Here is a 20106-nt window from a genome sequence, read left to right on the forward strand (position 1 = left end):
GACCTACATGGCAATAAAAGTTTGCAAATTGCTTTCTTACTGTTCTCTAAAAAGATTCTGCTAGATATTTGTATCATCACGTAGCTGAAATACAGTTTGTAACTGGCCTTATTCAAGATTCAGTTATTCTTGGGATTAACCCTAAAATCCTATTACCAAGCCTACAGCACCAGGCAATAAAAGGAAAAGAAAGCAGCAAAGCTGGATTTAGTTACAAGAGGAAAGCCTGATAAAATCAGATCTATTTCACTATTGCTCATTTAATATGTATAGATACAACTGGGTCACCAAGCTGATTTAGCCATGAGGTAGAAGTAGCATAGCAACAAACCTCAGCAGATTGAAAATCAGCAGCAGTAGTATCTGATTAGGCCTTCAGCAAGCTCACTATATTTTTCTCAATTTTCAGTATTCCCAGAGTGGTATTTCTGATTTATTCAGGTATCGTGATCTTGGTGTTTTACAAGTATAAGTTTTGTAACTGTAGCAAGTGTAAATATAGGAATTACTGCTTTGTCCAATTGCCTAATTTTCTATAAATGAAGCATTTCTAGATGTTGAAAAATATGTAATTTACATACAGTTAAATGTGGTTTTATCTCATGAGGTGGAGTTTTTCTGTTTTTTTTTTTTTTTTTTTTTTTTTTTTTTTTTTTTTTGTTTATTTGCCTTTTTTATTTTTTAGTTTAGAAATGTCACCAGAACATTCTGATTAAATCTTATGTTAAATCATTAGATGTTAGTAAGCTAAATGGGATTAGTGAAGAATATTTTTTAGGATTTAGCAGGTATGGATGATTGAGGTAATCTGATTTTTAACTTAGATTTCATATTATTTTTCAATAAGAATGTTATCACTTCTACAGTGTTAGAACATGAAGAAAGGAGCTTGCTTGAGAAATGTGAACTTTTACATCTCTTTATTCTAAGTATTGCAAACCTGGTTAGTAAACATGCTGGAAATAGTGGAAATAGAGATGCTTGTTTGGGGCAATATGGACTCTTTGTATGGGAAAAAAAAAAAAAAAGTCCATCCTCCTAGAGATGTGACCACTTGTGTTCAGATTTTTTTTCTGATATTTTCTGATTTTTTTTTTTTTTAATATTCCGTTCGTACTCATTTTTCACACAAGGGCATGTAACTATTGTAATTACAATGAGAAATTTATGCCATGCAGAGAAGGCACTACCACAAGATAATATTTCCAAGACCAACTCCCCTTTTCTTTGTTATTGTTATAGTGCCACCTAGTGACTGAAACATGAACAAAATGTTTTAAAAAGTTTTGTTAATTTATTGGTTCTGACTTGTTTGTATTACTCCGTTTTCCAGGAATGAGATTATTTACAAAATCTGATTCTGTGTTTTTCAAACTGATTTTCAGCACTGGCACTGCTTTCTCCAATTTCTTTTTTTTTTCTGACAGTTTGCATTCATATAAATGATTGCTGTCATTGCTGAGGATTGTAGTGTTCCTCCATGATTAGTGTTTTGTCCAGATTGTATCTGATAAATATTGGCAGATGAAATTTGATTTCTTGATACCTTCATAGAAACAATAAAGCACATACTTGCACACAAATATATTTTTTATATACACATATGTATGAAGACATCAAATACATTAGGAAAGGAAAATATCTTGACCATCAGAAACAGTAATAAGTACTTCCTGACCAAAATGAATGCCACAAAATATTATTATTTAACTCTGTAGAATTTCTTCTTAGTGCTGCTGTTTTTAATGATTGCTTGTTTTGCTAATATTGCATATAATGTTAATTCTAGCACAGTGCACCTAAGAGAATACTTTGGAATTCCTTCTTATTAAAGAAGGAGAATCAATTAAATATTTTATTTGTATTTGAATAACTGCCTACACTTGCCAAAAGAATGATTGACATTGGAATGCAGATTTAAATGCCTTATACCTCTCAGGAAATGGATATATAGAGAAATATATGGAGAGGGAAGTGTAGAAGAGAATTAGAAATGTTCATCAATTTATACATTGTGAAATCAGAGATTTTGCTCTTCCATTGCTGTAGGATTCAGAATCAATTGAGTTAGTTATGTGTGCATTCTGAAGGCATTTATTTGTTGAGAATTCATGCTTTAAGAATTTGTGCCTTATTTGCTCTTGTGGTTTAAATGGCGTATGGTAAAATGAGAAATATCAAGTTAAAGGGCAAATCTGAGTACTAGGAGTTGGTTGTACAAAGGAAAGGGAAAAGGCGATAACATATCCTAATAGTGGGAAATTGAGATTAAAGCTTCTAGCCCTATCTTTGCTTTGGATTTGTTTGTTTTCTTCCCTGTTGCTTCACTTTTCTCACCAATGAAATGAGAACTCGTATTTCACAAGGAGTCCAGGATATTCAGTAGTGTTTGAAAATATATGTGATCTAAAGTGTGGAAGTCCCTGGGAGTTACATGCTATGTGTTTCTTGATAAAGCTTGGCAACTGGGGAGAGGTCAGCTGGTATCTGCAAAAGGCAGATTTATCAAAAAAAAAAAAAAATCCCAACAGACAAGATAGTTTATGTCTTTTCAGAATTAAATATATTCAACTGAATTCAGTTTTAGGAAAAAAAAATACAGAATTACACACATTTTTTTTTTCTCCTCTCTTTTATTTGCTGTTTCCTTCCAGACTGCTTGATAGCTTTGATCTTTCTACTAATCTCAAATGTTTTTCAGGCTATTTATATGCCATTTCTGAATACTAATCCTGTTTTCTCTTCTTTTTGGAGCCTTTTCCCATGATTTTTTTTTTCCTTCTATAGTCTTATTCTGTCCTCTTAATGAAAACACCTGTCTGCAGAATCTCATGTTGTTATTCATTTTTTGACCTGTCGTTATATCCACAGAGCACTTAGGGTGGGAGGAATAGGAAATATATCATAAATCAAAGGCAGACACAACAGGATATCCACACAAAAGGATATGAATAACTTGGATAGGGAGAAATAACCCATTGAAAAATACAGCTAGATCCTATACTGTGTGATATAATTATTGACCAATTGCACAATACTGATAATCGAAAATTAAAAAAAATAAGGTTATCCTGTTTTCCATAGTTTCCAAGTGTTTTGTTACACGCCTACATAGTTTAGATCAGATACAGGAATAAGCTTTTTAAGTAGTCAAAAAGTAGAAGCTGTCACAAGTGGTTACATGCTGTATGGGAGTCTTTAGATTTTAACAATTGAATGGTTTGCAACCACTAATTGTCAAAGGCTTATTAAACCAAAGATAACTTTTGCTATCTTAACATGTGAAAAATTATTAATCTTGAAATCATAGAATCACGGAATGGCTGGGGTTGGAAGGGACTTTAAAGATCATCTAGTTCCCACTCCCATTGCCATGGGTAGGGACACCTCCCATTAGTCCAGGTTGCCCAAAGCCCGATCCTACCTGGCCTTGAACACCTCCAGGGATAGGGCATCCACGGCTTCTCTGGGCAACTCTGCCAGTGCCTCACCAACCCCTGAGTAAAGTATTTCCTCCTAACATCTAATCTAAAACTTTTACATTTACAACCCTTGTCCTATCATCTGCCTGAGTAAAAAGTTGCTCTCCTTTTTTTTTTTTTTTTTTTTTTTTTTTTTTATATAAGCCCCCTTGAAGTACTAAAAGGCTGAAAGAGGTCTCCCCAGAGTCTTCTCTTCTCCAGGCTGAACAGCCCCAGCTCTCTCAGCGTTTCTTCACAGGAGAAGTGCTCCAGTCCTCTAAGCATCTTCATGGCCCCCTGCACCTGCTCTAATAGCCCCACATCCTTCTTGTGCTGGGGCTCCAGACCTGGATGCAGGGCTCCATTGGGGTCTCACAAGGGGAGAGCAGAGGGGGACAATCACCTGCTGGCCCTCTGTTGTTGTAGCCCAGGATGCAGTTGGCCTTCTGGGCCTGCAAATACACTCTGCTGGCTCATGTCAAGCTTTTCACCTGCCAGAAGCCCCAAGTCCTTCTCCACAGGGCTGCTCTCAGTGAGTTCTTCTCCCAGTTCTGTGCTCCTGTCTGGGATTGCCCCCACTCAGGTGCAGCACCTAGCACTTAATGCCATTGTTGCCACTATATTGCAGATGTTTGTTACTAAAACTAGTGAAAACTGTCTCAGTTTAGATAATTGAAAGTTATGAATACTCCTAGTGTTTGTCACATGGTCAACTGGTTAAAGAGCAAAATAATTTTAGCATTGTTTAGTGGGAATGACAAGCCAATTTTAAGGGCAGTCTGAAAGCTTTTTACACTAGAAGTATTTCAGTTACTTCAGTATTTTTTTTTTGATTTTAAATTAATTCAATGTAGCCCTAAGTTTTGTTTCCTTCTTTTGGACATTTTAATAAGACACACTTCAGACTCTTGCCTTCACCTCCTAGCTAGTAAGAAGGTAAATGTTCATTTTGGAGGATTATTTTTCCATCAAAAACTCTCATCTACTATGTTGACTGACAATAACATAAATGTTAAGTGTTTTATTTCAAAGCAGATGACTCATATATTTTCTTAATTAAATTAAACCATTTACAGACTTTGGTTGATCTAATTTTCCATTCTACAAATGATCTATTCCTCTCCTTCATTTTACATTAACATTTGACTGTCCGTAGATAAAACTTTGTTGGCCTTGACCCTTTTTCTTTGCTCAGTTTACATCATGTGTAAGTACAGTACAGTTTACTTGTTAACTGTTAAAACAGTTTGAGTCAGAATTCTTGTCAGTTTTTAAAATGTTGGTTTTGTATCCATAATTACAAATCCATATGCTAGATATCTGACCTTCATGGAAAGAGTTATCTTGATACATCTTGCAGGACTGCTAGAAAATGATTCAGAGGTGGAATTTAATGTTAGTGGCATTTCAGGGAAAAAAAAATTCACTTCTCACTAAATCTTCAATGGAACGTCTTAACCTCTATTTTCTATAGCCCAAGACAAGGTATGACCATGATACTTAATTTACGGTTATATTTGAAATTAGCTCATTAAATAATTTGCATCAAATGTCACTGATGAAGAAGAATGTCTTCACTGATCTTTTTCAGATGAAATCGGCTTTTGGTGAGCAAAGCTACCTACCAGACAGCATTTTTATTCTACCTTACAAGTACAAGATTTGTACTGTAATACTATCTCAAAATTAGAATTCATTTTCAGACCTTGGTCTTTCTCCTCTCCTCTCCTCTCCTCTCCTCTCCTCTCCTCTCCTCTCCTCTCCTCTCCTCTCCTCTCCTCTCCTCTCCTCTCCTCTCCTCTCCTCTCCTCTCCTCTCCTCTCCTCTCCTCTCCTCTCCTCTCCTCTCCTCTCCTCTCCTCTCCTCTCCTCTCCTCTCCTCTCCTCTCCTCTCCTCTCCTCTCCTCTCCTCTCCTCTCCTCTCCTCTCCTCTCCTCTCCTCTCCTCTCCTCTCCTCTCCTCTCCTCTCCTCTCCTCTCCTCTCCTCTCCTCTCCTCTCCTCTCCTCTCCTCTCCTCTCCTCCTTTCTTTGCTTTGCTTTTCCCCCATCATAGTTACAAAAGCAGGTCAAGGCATGCCGAAATACTTCCACAGCACAAATATGTTTTCATTCCCACATGGCCAATGTACCTAATAATCACAGGGTGATTTATTGGTTACTTCTGTAAAAAACTTCTATAAGAAACACAATTGAGTGCGTCAGTGTTTTGCGTCAAAGTGAATTGATTACAGTTGCACGATCATTTGCTTGTTTCGCTGTGTAGGCAAAACGTGCTGCTTAACCACAGTAAATAAGTATCACCAAAACAAGGTACTGAAGGGAAGTAGAAAAATGAACAACCGTAACTTATTAAAGTTGGGAAAATAGCTTTATAAAATATAAGGGCTTTAAAATCATGCAAATGAAAATTTTAGTTGCAAGTATTACATTTAAATTGCTGTGGAGGGCCCCTCAAATTCCTTCTTTTCTGGGAAATATGGGATAGATTAAAGGAATATTCAAACTGGAAATTTGGTTCTACAACATCTAGTTCCAAGTGTTCATTTATTTTAAAGGTTTAGTTCACATAGTGACACTGGGAAAACTGGAAAACATTTTTTATCTTCATTATTTCATCCCGGTTTTGTACTTTCAATACTGTAAATAGTTTAGATACATGATACTATATTTTATAGTCATTATATAATGAAAATTAAATTTAAAAAGCCAAACCTTTATCACATTACTTGATATAATGGTCTCTTTTGTAGAATGCTTGGTCAAATACAGCATTGCATTTTTCAAAGTTAAAGCACTTGTTCATGCTTCTGTGTGTTTTTAGAAACAATTTTCCCCTTGTGGCAAAAACAGAACATCGATAAAAAGGGGACATAAAATTTTGCATTAAGTCATTTGAGAAAGACTTGCTCCCCCAGATTTTAATGGCCTGGGAAGCAAAGCTATAAAATTAGGACAGAATAAAAATTTTCCTTATTAATTTGGAAGGTATATTAAAATTCTTATGAATTGTCTCATAGTCTCATAGTCTCATCCCTGGATTGTCTCATCCCTGCATAGCTAGAAATAAAACAGTTTTTTTTTATCATCTCCTTTCCTCAGAAAGACAGCATCTATACCACAAAACATTATCAGAGTCTCAGCAAAAGGCAGTATTAAAGCCATGAGGAATGAGCAAAAATAAGCTTCATGGAAAAATAAATGTAACATGAAGATGGTAAGATACTAGATCAGTTCTAAAATACTTAATGCTCAAAAACTGACTAGTGGGTTTTCTTGATTAGTTTCTACACACATGCAGGAATGCTTTGTGGTACAATAATTTTATTAGAAGATGAAGAAGACAAATTAATTCTTTAAATTTATGTGACACTTCAGCATTTTGCAAGAATAAGAAATTACATGTGGAGCTGTAATTAAGAATCCAGTGTAGCAAATGCTGCCTGGATTTGTTCACTTACAGCTAAGAAAACTACAGATGCATCTCTGTGGCTAATTTCAAGAAGGACCTGGAAAAATTAGGCTAAACCTTCTGCTGAGGATTATGTCATTCTCTGCCAGTTCTCTCTACTATAATCTCTACCATATTCGCTGTTACACATCTGCTCTTACTAACTGAGTAGTGGAATTAGCATTGATTAAAGCAGGAATTTGATAAAAATGCTTTATTTACTTCTATTACTTAATTATTAAAAATATTTTGCAGTATATATTGCAGTAGTAGAACTTGAGTGACATATGAGCTATATGAGCATAAAACTGCAATGGAATGAAATTGGGCCCAAAGAACTTCCCATCCTTGCTGTAGCTAGATCTAATTTCAGGGACAGTGAGTGTTGCTTAATTAATCACTGAAATGATGAATTTTCTACCTGGGGTTCTGTGAAATACAATGGCAATGAAGTAAATTCAAGCTGGGCAGAATGAAGAATTCGTAAATGATTTTGGGCTACTAAATCTGTCAAAACCAGGCACAGATTCTGTTGTTTTGCAGTGCTGTAAGTGTACAGAAAAATACTTATCTTGTAGTAAGGGAAACCAGTACATCCCTGATGGACCTTCTGGTGATAGCACAGGGCATGCACCATACAATGGTCTTAATTAGCATCAGTATTAGGCAGCTATTTAAAAATGTGAAAAAGTGGAAAATGCCCTAAATCTCCCATGCTAACCTCATACCTGTTTTTTTTCTATGAAAGCAATTGACTTGGCAGATGTATTTTGTTTTGATTTGATTTTTGTTTGTTTTCCTCTCTGGGGACACTGCTTATTTCTTTCTAATAGGTGTTCTTTCTGAATTTCTGATACTGCCCAGGCAGGATGATTCTTTTGGCCTTATGTATGACTTGCATGTGATTTGAGCCCATTCATGAATGACAGATTTAAGTCTCACAACAGTGCTGTTGGTTGTAACACTATACTAAACAATGGATGTCTTCATGTAATGTCATAAAGTTTGATGACCCATTACTCCTTGTCACATTGTCTTCTCTCTATATATTACTGAAATTTTAAAAAAGCAATTTAAAGATTAGACACAACAATATTTTTGATAATATTTATCAACAATATCTTAAAAAAAATACTATGTTGCAATTAAAAAGAGATTTTCATCAAGTAGAGTGCAAAACAGATTATATGCAATACTGTGCACTTTTACTCAAGAACATAGATAGAATCATACATGCTACAGCATTAAGAGAAGTCTCAACTTTGACTTTAGACAGATTGAAACAGAGGTAGCTGAACAGTTAAATGTATTTCTGCATTCCTCTCTCCACTGGGATACATATATTTACATATATATATATGTGGTATGTACATTTAAATAGAGAAATTTTTAAGAAATCAAAAACTCATTTATCCTTGTGCAGACAAAATTTGGTACATAAATTCTTTTTCTATGTATGCTTTTAAGCAATATCATAGTCTTGTATTAATGATAGAATTTGTTGTAGTCTTTTATGTATCTGTGAGTAAGAGAGCTCAAATATGTGTGTTCTCAATCCTCCTTTTTACAGCTATATTCTCATGTAATTCCCATCTCCCAAGAATGTGTTTAGTTTTCTACAAGGTATATATATTAATTTATTATGACCTGCAAGTTTCATTGTTAAACAGCAGGTTTAGTGATATATTAATACATACAACATGGAAGTAATCTGATAATTCAATCAACATTTTTCAGTGATTAAGAAATTAAACATTTTCCCATATTTTTGCTCTGATTTCCCCAATTCTGTGTTTCGTGGTCATTTTATTATATGAGCCTGAAACAAAATTTGTAGGAGTTTTTCCACTGTTCTGGAAAGCAGGTTTTTTTTTTGGATTGCAACATCCCCTTTTTTATTATATTTATTGCCCAATTTTGAAATCACCAGCCAGGCATTGCTGGACTGTCTCGATATAGTCGTAATTAATATCCATGTGTCACGGACTTTATCTCTTGGGCCATTAACCTTTACCACTTAAGTACATAGAAAAGAAAATTAAATTAATTGTACATCTCTGTCTTTAATGTTATTTCTGTTTGTTTTACAGTTTAATAATAATGCTCAGAACGTCAGTTGCTTTAATCATCTTGTCCAAGCTAATGTGAGGAACAAGAAGAAGCTGAAAGAAGCTGTCTATAAAATCTCTGCTAAAGGAATTACTGATTACAAAAAAGGCTTTAGCTATGCTTTTGAACAACTGCTAAATGTAAGTATGAAAGTCCTCTCTCAGTGCTCTAAAGTAAATTAGGAGAATTTGAATGTTCAGAAAGCTTTTACATGTTCCTTCATTATGTAACACAGGTAATCATAAGATACCTTCATTTAGCAAGTAAATTTATTGAACAGTTTGTCTTGCAGATTCCCCTAATGCTTGAGAGGTTGTTAAGGCTTGGAAATGGAATTGTTTTTCACTGTGCTATACTGTTTTTACATCATTCATACATGCAATTTTATATTTATTGTATTCCATAAACAGTTGACAGTGGCAAGAGCAGGACAGAGGAGAGCAGACAGCTCAGTCAGTAGAGCTCAGACAGCAACAGTCAATAGGGAGATATTAGGCATTTGAGAGAATTCTAATTATAATTTGTGTATTTGTTTAGAAAAAGATCTGTTTTATATTCATTAAAAAATGTGTATTGGATCTTAACCTTAGAGTAAATAAAGCTATACCAATTTATAAAAGATAAGGGCCTATTTTAATAAATAATATTATATGTTCTGTTTTGTTTGTTTGTTTGTTTTTTAATTTATTTCAATGATGTCTCTGAGCAGAGACCTCTACTTTTTCTGTCAGTTTTTGGACTGAAGGGAGCTTCTTGTCATTGCATATACAGCTTAGGGCTAAAACTGATTGAAAGTTTTCTAACCTAGTGAAATTTTGATGAAAAAAAAATGAAGAAAAATAAAATACAATGTTTTCAAGAGTTTTTACTCAGCAGATCACTGTTTTGATTAAACGAGATTTGGTGGGGAAAAGGTTGTGTGCCATCTGCTGACGTGTCTGTAAAACTGCCAGCAGGATTTTAAAATAAATCAGACTTTTTCGGACCAGGCTTAACAGGCTTTTTTCTTTTTCTCTGTTGCCATCTTATACAGAGGGAACCAGGAAGAGACAAGAATTGTTGCCAAACACATCTGGGTCCTAACAGCATTTATATTCAATTAACATTATATATTACATTTGGTGTAGTACCACACATGTACTTTATGTACAGGATGTACTAAGATGAAGACCTAAACACAGGGGAAGCCTCAAAATGAACCTGTTTGTAGGACTAAATAAGTGCTTAAAAATATAGCAGGAGATTGGTTTCAGAGTGGGACTCTGTCTCTCATTGGAGACAGAGGTGTAATTAGTCTCACAGAATCTCTACAATCCTGTAAATTATGACTGAACATTGTGGATGTGTATATCAAGGGAAATTAAAAGGTTGCACTAGGTTAAAGAAATAGAGTCATCCTCTCCAGATATTGGCAAATCCATTTGGCAGGGAGAGTAAAAGTGCTGATGGAATCAGTGCTAGACTGTGGTGGCAAGATGATATAGTAGGTTGATACAATACAGGCTTAAACAACTAACAAAAAATATGCTTAGGGATAATTTCAATTTTTATTTATGATTTCAAGCAATCCAACTTCTTTAAGGTCTGTTAAAATGGAATATTTTTAGCAGCTCAAATTTTGATAATTTTGGTATAGCGTTTGTGAATGGCAGTTCAAACAATTTTCCTCTCTATGCCAAAATAACATCTTTGTCTCATGAAAAAACTTGTTGTCCAATATATTCCTAGATGAAAATAAACTCTTCAGTTTTTTCAACATGTTAATTCATGTGCATATAAATAACCCACATTCCATGATTTCTATGCAGTATTTTTCCATTATTTAATGTTATATTAACTTGCTATTTCTTTGAAAATTATTATATTTTAGGTTCAGCAGTTCAGGACTTTTTTCTCCCCATACCATAATATGTCAAAAAATATATTTTAATCATCTCTTCTTGAATCAAGTAGTTTTTTTTTGCCTTACTTTACTTTCCTTCTTAAGTAGTATGAAATTCATAATGAGAAATGCTCATATTTTTTCACTCATCAGAACTCATAGTTTTTCATCCATCAGAACCCCCAAGTCTCTCTCCACAGGGCTGCTCTCAATGAGGTCTTCTCCCAGGCTGTGCTCATGTCTGGGAATGTCCCGACTCAGATGCAGCACTTTGGCTTTCTTGAACCATGTGGTTCACATGAACCCACTTGTCCAGACTGTCCAGATGCGTTTGGATGGCATCCCTTCCTTCTGTTGTATCAACTGCACTACTCAGCTTGGCATTGTCTGCAGACTTGCTGAGGGTGCACTCAATCCCCTCATTTATGTCATTGATAAAGATACTGAAAAACACCGGTCCCTGGACAAACTCTTGAGGGACACCACTCATCAGTAATGAAAATACTGTGTGAGTTCTGCAAAATCATGTTTATTCACTCCCTGAGCCAGTGACTCCATCTTTGTGCAAATGGGGAAAAAAATAACAACAACAAAAACTAACAGATGTGTTGTAAAGGCCTTTCTGCCTTCCCTTTCATCAGTTTTAGGAAGCTGATCTGTTAAGTTCTTTCATCAGGATATGGAGTATTTTGTGTGTGTGTGTTGGAAAAGTATCATTTGCTCTGAGTTTACTCACTTTCAGATCTCCAATATCGTTTGAATAATGAAATTGTTTTGTTTTGTTTTGTTTTCCCATGACAGAGCTCTTCTGTAAGTTCTAGAAAAAAACACTGCATTTTTTTCTGATACTGTATATGCATATTGCTAAGTAAACCATTAGAAAAAATATAATTTATGTAAACCCAACTGGTTTCAGTTTACATGTACAGTACACATAATAGCTGTCATTTAAAAATCAATAGGAAAAATGTATAATACAAGCAGACATTGGTCCCCTTCTCTGTCATCTCTTTGGTTTCACTTTAATTTTATTTTGGCTCATATATTAAATCATTGTCAATGTAGGTGAGTTTCTTTATTTATGAAGTATCCACTCTACTTTTATTACTTTTTTAATATTGAAAAAATTTCAGCCCAAAGCAGTATCTTGTAGGTTGTATTTCACAAGTAAAAAATGGTCATATATTATTTAATTCCAAATGAACCTCATTGTGTTGATGAGGATGAAAAGAATGTATTGATTTCAAGGGATTTTTTTTATTTGTGGCTGTATGTAAGAAAATCTTTGGAATTATTTTTTCAAATAATTAAATAAGTAGTTATTCACTGAATGCTGAACTACCAATACAAAACGTTTCTGAGGCATTGTTATTCATCTGTGAGTATAGTGATATCAAATAAAGCTTTTGGTCTTAATCTGCAGAGAGCACTGTAGAACTGTGGAGCTGCAATGCTGAAATTAATTGGCTGATGTTTGGGTCTGGAGTTGAGGTCTCTCTGTTAGGGAAGAATCAGAGAGCAGGATGAAAAATAACAAAGGGGAGTTGGATCATCACACATGACTAGTAAGGAGGCAGATAGTCATTTATTCCATCTGTTCATGAAGACTAAAGCAAGGGAGAATTAGGTACTGTGTAAAGATGACCCATTTCTCTCCTTGACTGTATAGTAAATTAATGTAGCAAAATGTGGACTTGTGGAAGGGGAATTTGATTTTTTTTTACAGTCTCTAAGGGTTTTACTCCCTCACATTCAACTGCTAAGAAGTACCAGGACGTGCCTAGCTACAACCAGTTGCAGCAACACAGAGGACAAGGAATGCTGGCTGTAAAATTTATGAAAAAATTGTTTAGACTACATGCAAGTTTTCAGGCAATGAGGAGAGAAGATGAATGCCAGAGGAGGAGCCCTTGGCGCCTTTTGCAAGGAGCCAAAATTCATATTCATCTCTCCATTGTTCTTACTTTGGAACTGTATTTTTATTCCTTTGCATAGCACACTGTGTTTTTCTCAGTGGCTTTAATAATTACTTTGACTGCTGAATTAGGAGTCAAGGGGGCTTCTCCTCAATTCTCTTTATTCCAGGCTTGCTCTCAAGAAATAATGAAGAGTCTTTGTGAGTAGGAGTCCAACAGAAAAAAAAAAAAAATTAAGTAATTCATGATGGGGGCAAAGAGCTTTCCTTGTGTTGGTGGTGGTAAGAAAGACCACCAGAGTGCTGTTCCTCTGTTTTGTGCCAGATCTGAAACGTGTTGAGTTTACTATCATAGAATGAAAAAAGGGCTTTTTTTTTTTTTGAGGTATTGAATGAATTAATTCTTGGAAGTAAAGCCATTGCTCCTGAGAATGCTGGAAAATTTTTCCTTCCATGTTAAACATGGAAGTAAACATGTTGATGAGAAAGCCATTAAATAGAACAATTGTTATTCCTTATACTCTGAAATAAAAAGTAAGCTTCTTTTTGTATTTTTACAGCACAGTGTCTCTAGAGCTAACTGCAATAAGATTATTATGTTGTTTACGGATGGTGGTGAAGAAAGAGCACAAGAGATTTTCCATAAATATAACGAAGACAAAAAAGTAAGTGATATATGAAAGATTTAATTATACAATAGCATGAAGAGGAATGTTTAAATACGGAAGTAAAAACATTTTGGTATGCGCATAAAATATGCTGTAAAAACTTAGTGTTGAACCTCAAGACAATTAAAGCTTTCTAAAGCTGTAATATTTCTATGAAAAGAGTATAAAATATATTTAATATTTTACACTTTGTGGATTATTGTTGTCAAGTGGAACAGAAGTATACAATAAGCTGTAAAAGTTAAAGTTTTATTGGTATTTTTTTTTTGCATTCCTCTATTCCTTGCATTATCAAGAAAAAATGCAGGTAGTTAGTTGATAGGATATGTATTCATATCTTCTCACTGAATATTTTAAATGGGTTTTTGTTATTCATCAAGCAAAGGTAAAATTGGATCTCAGTATTAAAATCTGAATCTGAACAAATTTGGGTTTTATGTTGGTGAAACTTGTTCTGTAATTTAGCCAGAATTATGGCCTTGACACAAGAATCACTGGATGTTTTGATGACATCACAGATGGACAAATACATGAATATATGACTCTCTCTATGTGTGTTTGTGTGTGAAATAAAGTAGTTTTGTGATTTTATTACTATATTTCAGTGTAAATCATGTTCCTTTCTATTTTCCAATTCTCTTTCTAAAGGAAAATATGAGTTAGGTTCATGTTATAACTGGGAACAAACACTACATTGCGTGTTTGTGGATGTAGCTATAAGTTAGATCACAGTTCCCTAAGACACTTTAGCAGCTGCCATGGATGCTTATGTGCATCCAAAGCACGGGAAATATTTCATCGGAAATTCTCGTATATTTGAATTAATCCCTTCAAAAGGAGAACTGGAAATGCAAGACAATTTCCATTTCCACCAACGATTCACTCAGTGACCTTGAATAATCGTTTTGTATCTGCTTTATGTGTTTGAGATAGAATGATATGGTGTGGCTTAGTTAATCTTTCTGTTGGAGCTGAAAGTGTTTTTAAATTGACAATTAGAAGGAACAGCTGAAATTGTAGCAACTCAGTGTGTGACACACATGGCTGTATTCTGAAAATATATGCTGAGATTCCTCTTCAAATACTTGATAGCCTTTATATTATTACATGTGCTATCAGCTAAAGGAAAATGACGTATGAGGGGGAAGATGTGTGGTTTATTTCTTATTATTTTACCTTTAATTTGCTGTTTTAGTAAGAAAGTACAGCGAAATATCCATCCTGAACAAGGAAACAGATGTGGAGATTTGTGGATGTATGGCCATCAACTATTCTGTGAACTATATTATTGTTTGTAGAGAGACTATTCACTAAGTAAAGTGTTTAAAAGTTATCCATGTTTTACTCTGGTGGCACTTCACAGTTTCAGAATATATCAGCTCCTATCTTTCTTGCCTGGTCCACATTTCTCTCTGTTTTGTGTACAGTGTACAAAAATGAATCTTTATTGTCATATATCATAGTCCCATCTTAGGTATCCTGTATCGTAAACTTATATTTTTTTTCTTGTAAAAACAAAAGAACTTTTATTCAAATCTATTACTTGTTTTTATCTTCCTGATGTAAGAGTTGTCCATGTATTTTCTTCTTCATGTCAGTTACTTTTGTAATTTCTTGGTATGAAAGACAGTTAAATATTGTCCTGTCAGATGACATGACTTAGTACACTTGTGTACAGTACCCTTAGTGCAACCTTCCAAATTAAGAAGTGAAAGGATACAATAAGCAATTTAAAACTACCAAAAGATCAGTCTGGAATATAGAGTCTGGAAAATTAAATTTTGGGCTGGCATGTAGTTATAGTTAGAGTAGTTTTTTGTCTTTACATCTCTATTAAAGAATGAATATGAGGATTATTATGAAATGTATAGAATTACTTTGAAGATGAACATTCCTAGTTTTCATCTGTTCAAAACTGAAAATTGTAATTGTGTTTTGCTTTTGCATGCCTTTTTCGCTTTATAAAGCTAGATTTTTTTTTTTGTCACAGGTTGCAACTATATGCTATGCCTGATATTTAAAAATTGGCAAGTTTACCATTATGGTGACATCTGGGGCACTCACATTGAATGTGTGAAATACCACACAATTACATCAGTAATGGGGCTGGTAAATTTTCTTTTTATTTGCACTCATACTGCAGATGGCTTCACTGAAGACAGCAATGTAAATTCAGTTGAAATATAGGCACAGTAGGCGTTTCCCACCCTAAGAATTGTGAATTCAACTTAAAAATAGGACTACAGTTCTGTGGGACAGATTGCGTGCCCTGAAATCTGTGTTATGAAGGATTGCTCAATTTGTGTGAGTAGGAAAAGACCTTAAACAAACCTCATGCACTTCCAGTTGTCTGAAGTCTCCTGGCATGACAGAGGTTTGTGGGGATCAGATGGACTGATTTCAGGTAGGAGGAGAAGCATAAGGTTGGTCTCATGTCTCATTCTTGCAGAATTATCTGTAATGATTAATACAACCTCATTTTGTGTAGTTTTTTTTTGTTTTTTTGTTTTTTTTTTTTTTTGTTTTTTTTTTTTTTACAGTGTCATTTGAGAGGAAAGGGTATACAGAATACAGAGAAGTTTTTAACAACGACTCAGTTATATTAAAGATGCTTGCATGCAGTGTACACAGAGCTGCTACAGTGATAGAAGTCCTGTGTGAAAAGGCTCCAACTTGGAAAGTTGCACTGGGAAATTTACTACTGGCAGTGACTTTTTCCAAATGGGACAGATTCAGTGTGCCTATAGAATGATAGAATGAAATCTTTGTGAGAAAGCACTTGCAAAACTTCATTCTAGAAAAGAATTTCAGAGTTCTTCCAGCTCTCATTGCCAAAGGAGGCAACCAGTGCCTTCATTGCATCCATCATTGTGCAACTGCATATCATTATAACTAAAAAGACAACTACTTGGTGTTTAATCTGGGTAAATGAATCATTCCAGAGAAGCCTGGAAGTGTTAGTTCTGTGAATGACCATTGAGAAAGCCAATGACTTCTCTGTTGAAGTAGCCATATCTGGATTCTGATCAGGTGTCTGATCAGACTGAATAAATGTAACTTTGTGAGTACTCCTAAAGCAGAAAATAGAAACAGCATCTTTCTCAACACCAGTATAAACTTCTAATAGGGATTACCAACTGTCATAGTGCCAAAGCTCTTGCATTTCTGAGTGTGTGCTAGACTCGTGACACTGGATATAACATAAAAGTAATGAAATAAAGGATTGAAGTGAACAAAGTTCTGGTTTATATCTGACTGGCATGTAGCACAGTTTGGTAGATAAAATAGCAAAAATATTAAGGCAGTTTTTACATTTTCTGATTTTATATTGTTGTCTGGGCCCCTCTACATTAGCCTTCTGTTATCTTTGGACAACCAGAAGCTATGTTATTCCTTACTTCTTTTCGTAGAACCCCTGTGCTGTGAATTTTAATGGCGTGATGGTACAGGAAATCACATAACGGAAAAAAATCTCCAGCTAGCTGGTTAAACTGGCTCTCTGGCTCCTACCCTAATCACTTCTGTTTAATGGGTGTGTCCTCTTCCAGATGTTAATTTTAGTGTATTGCATGTACTGCGACTTTAAGAACTGGTAAAGCTTAAATATTCTGGGTAAAATTTGGGTCAATACTCATAATACGCATACATTTCGTAGTCCTTTTTTTTTTTTTTTATTTTAATAAAGTAAAAGTGGAAGAGGGCTTGCTACAGAGATATCTTACTCTTAAGGCAAATTATTTTTAACTATTTCTTAGACCCATTTATTATTTTATTAAGGATTTGCAATATATCCACTCTCCAAGCTTCTGGGTTCCTAGCATAGAGTAGTATCATCTAATTAATAAATTTAAATGTTGCCTATCAGTAGTCTTCCTTCTGTGACACTATTCGGAAATACTTTATTAACAAGTTTCACAATACTAAGTGATTTAAGGTCAAAATTGTATAAATCCAGGAAATATATATGTTTTTTTCCAGTGTGACATTAGGTATAAATTTTTCCCCATAAGCCCAAATTTTGAGTCAGTTACCTGACAATGTGTGAAGTCCTCTTCCCCCATTGGGAATCAGAGTAAAATGATGTTTAGAAATATGGTGTTGTTTTTTTTTTCTTTTCCAAAAATATGTACATACCTAGCATGCATAGGAATATGTATGTACATATGTATGTACATAGGAATCCTCCTAGGCTGAAGTACCCCTAACATGTGTCCATGCCCTGGCAATGCTGATAACCTTTCTAACCTTGTCTTTCACTAATGGTTTTACCTTTACTATACATGTATATCTATTTTCTTAAAGGCTTCAATAAGGACATCATATTCATTATATTTCTTGTCCCCCCACTTTTCCCTTCAACTGACAAGTTTCTCATACTGTTATATATATGTATACAAGATTTTTGAGCAAGATTGCTGCAGGCTTAGGAAGTGCAGCAGAAAGTACAGCAAGACAGTTGAGTGTTTATTTTAGGAAGAAGATCTGCATGCAGAAAAGCATTTTTTTGCTTATGTCCACAGGGCGACAGGGCTATTATGCGTTGATACTAAGTTTTCCTTTAGGCTGCTGTTGCATTATCAGTGTGAGTCTGTCTGGGTTACCATATTGCATTTTTATTTGCTTTGCAATATTAACCCATGTGTTGGTGCTGAGAACTGCAGAAGGCTAATAAAAGTTTTAATGTAGTTTTGTTGAAAAGTAATCTTATCAGTCATATTGGAGTCATACGTATCTGTTATATAAAGCCCAAGTGACAGGTTGTTTCCTTCAAATTTGGCATGGAGGGGACTATTTGATATGTCTATTTTTGTTGATCTTCAGTTCCAAACCACTATATTAATACTGATTGATTCAAGGTGTCACGTACAGGTCAATGCTGCAGATGGCATAAAATGATTAATCCAGGCAACAGGGATAGGATATCACTTAATATTGCAAATACATTGTTTGTTTTGGAATGAAAACAAGAGATTCGGACTGCATTTTACTTATTTATACAAACAAAATGCTACATATGGCATAGCTGGTTTTGATTATAGCTCAGAAGGTTGGTTCCAACTGTCTTCTCTACTAACTAGGTTCATTCTTAGAAACCTGTGATAGCAGTGAAATGCAGTGTGAGTTGATTGTATTCTTCTGTAACTAAAGAATCGGAGGACTGGGATTTTCTGCAACGAGCAATTAAATACCTAGGCCATGTTTGTTGATGTTTATATAACTCTACTGTAAAAGTATCCAATTCCACAGCTTCTTTATGCATTTACATTATTCTCTTTCACCACTACCTGTTGTGTATTTTTTTTGTAAATTTCTTTAAGGAAAAATAAGTTCAGAGTTATTCTTTGTTGTTCTTTTTATTACTTATTATTATTTTTTTTCCTTTGTTTCTAATTTTGCAATTATTACAGAGAACAACTAATTCTCATCATAATTTCCTCCTACATTTTAGGAAACCATTTTTATATTGTGACCTTCATTCATCATCCCATTCTTTTGTCTTTTCAACTAAACAAACTAATTTCTTTCAATTCCTCTTAAATTACATCTTTAATTCTATTTATTCTTTATTCTGTCCTGTGATGTGTATAAAGGCATGTTAGCTCTGACTTTCTTACCTCTACCTTTCATAAAACATGCTCTTGAACAGTTAGAGAATCTTAAGTGGTATGAAGAGAACAGAGATTTTTTATTTATTATTATTATTTTATTTTTTTTTTAATGCAGCACTTAGGTAAATATATCATAGAATATAACTCGCCTTTTGGGATTGTATTACATTATTGAACAATATTTTCTTTTTTTTTTTTTTTTCTTTGCTGCAAATCGTTTTTCCCAGACTGCTGCATTTTACAGGTATCCTTCAATTTGGGGTTGTGCATTTTACTTTCTTTTCTGTTTTGAATCTTACATTTCATTAGGGAGTTTCTACTTGTATGTTTAGTGTATTTCCCTTCATGAATTGCTATCTTTCTGGTAATCCTTTATTCTTTAGATTACCTTCCCAGGATACCCAACAAGCTAGTTCTCTGAGTTTACTCAAGTCTGTGTCTTTGCAATGTTATCCTTGTACTCCCATACCTTCCCTTTCTCAAAATAAAAATCACTCCCTGGTCTTTCACTCCAATTATCTTCTTCTTTCCAGATTTTCAGTTAATTCAGAAAACAAAACAAAGCGAAGCAAAGAAAAATAAACAAATAACAACAACAAAACTAAATATTTGTCATCTTCTAAAATAAGAAACATTCCTAACCTTTTATTCAGGAATTGTTTCCTCTCATATTGCTATAGGTTCATGCTATATGAACCTATATAATTAAAAGTATAAATATTTTTATTATTATTATTTTATTTATATTAAAAGTATAAATATTTTTTTATGCTTCCAGTATTTATTGAAGGAAATGCTGTGAGTAAATCTCAAAGAACTGACTGTAATGAGCATAACTGCAGACAGTTAATATATGAGTCGTATTGCAAGAAGAGGCATGTAAGAGAGTCCCATGAATCCCATTAATTTGAAAATGTAAGAGTGGACAAAACTTAAGAATTGTGACCTGCAGATAGAGAAGCTGAACTAGGCATGCGTGCACACACACATGCACAAAGTATGATTAATAAGATTA

General features: G+C 34.3%; 1 protein-coding gene across 10 annotated transcripts in view; it reads left to right on the forward strand.

Annotated features, from left to right (window-relative positions):
* The window catches only part of CACNA2D1 (calcium voltage-gated channel auxiliary subunit alpha2delta 1), a 404961-nt gene that overhangs the window by 313508 nt on the left and 71347 nt on the right, over positions 1–20106 (forward strand). For all 10 annotated transcript variants that reach the window (XR_011804797.1, XM_072027298.1, XM_027459907.3 and 7 more), the window contains exons 11-12: positions 8999–9157; positions 13375–13479. Coding sequence is in view for 9 of the 10 variants with exons in the window: in XM_072027298.1 (XP_071883399.1) it covers positions 8999–9157; positions 13375–13479 (264 nt within the window). In the remaining variant the exon portion in view is untranslated. The remainder of the gene's footprint in view (positions 1–8998; positions 9158–13374; positions 13480–20106) is intronic.

This window comes from Anas platyrhynchos, chromosome 1 (genome assembly GCF_047663525.1).
Source record: "Anas platyrhynchos isolate ZD024472 breed Pekin duck chromosome 1, IASCAAS_PekinDuck_T2T, whole genome shotgun sequence".
Lineage (NCBI taxonomy): Eukaryota > Metazoa > Chordata > Aves > Anseriformes > Anatidae > Anas > Anas platyrhynchos.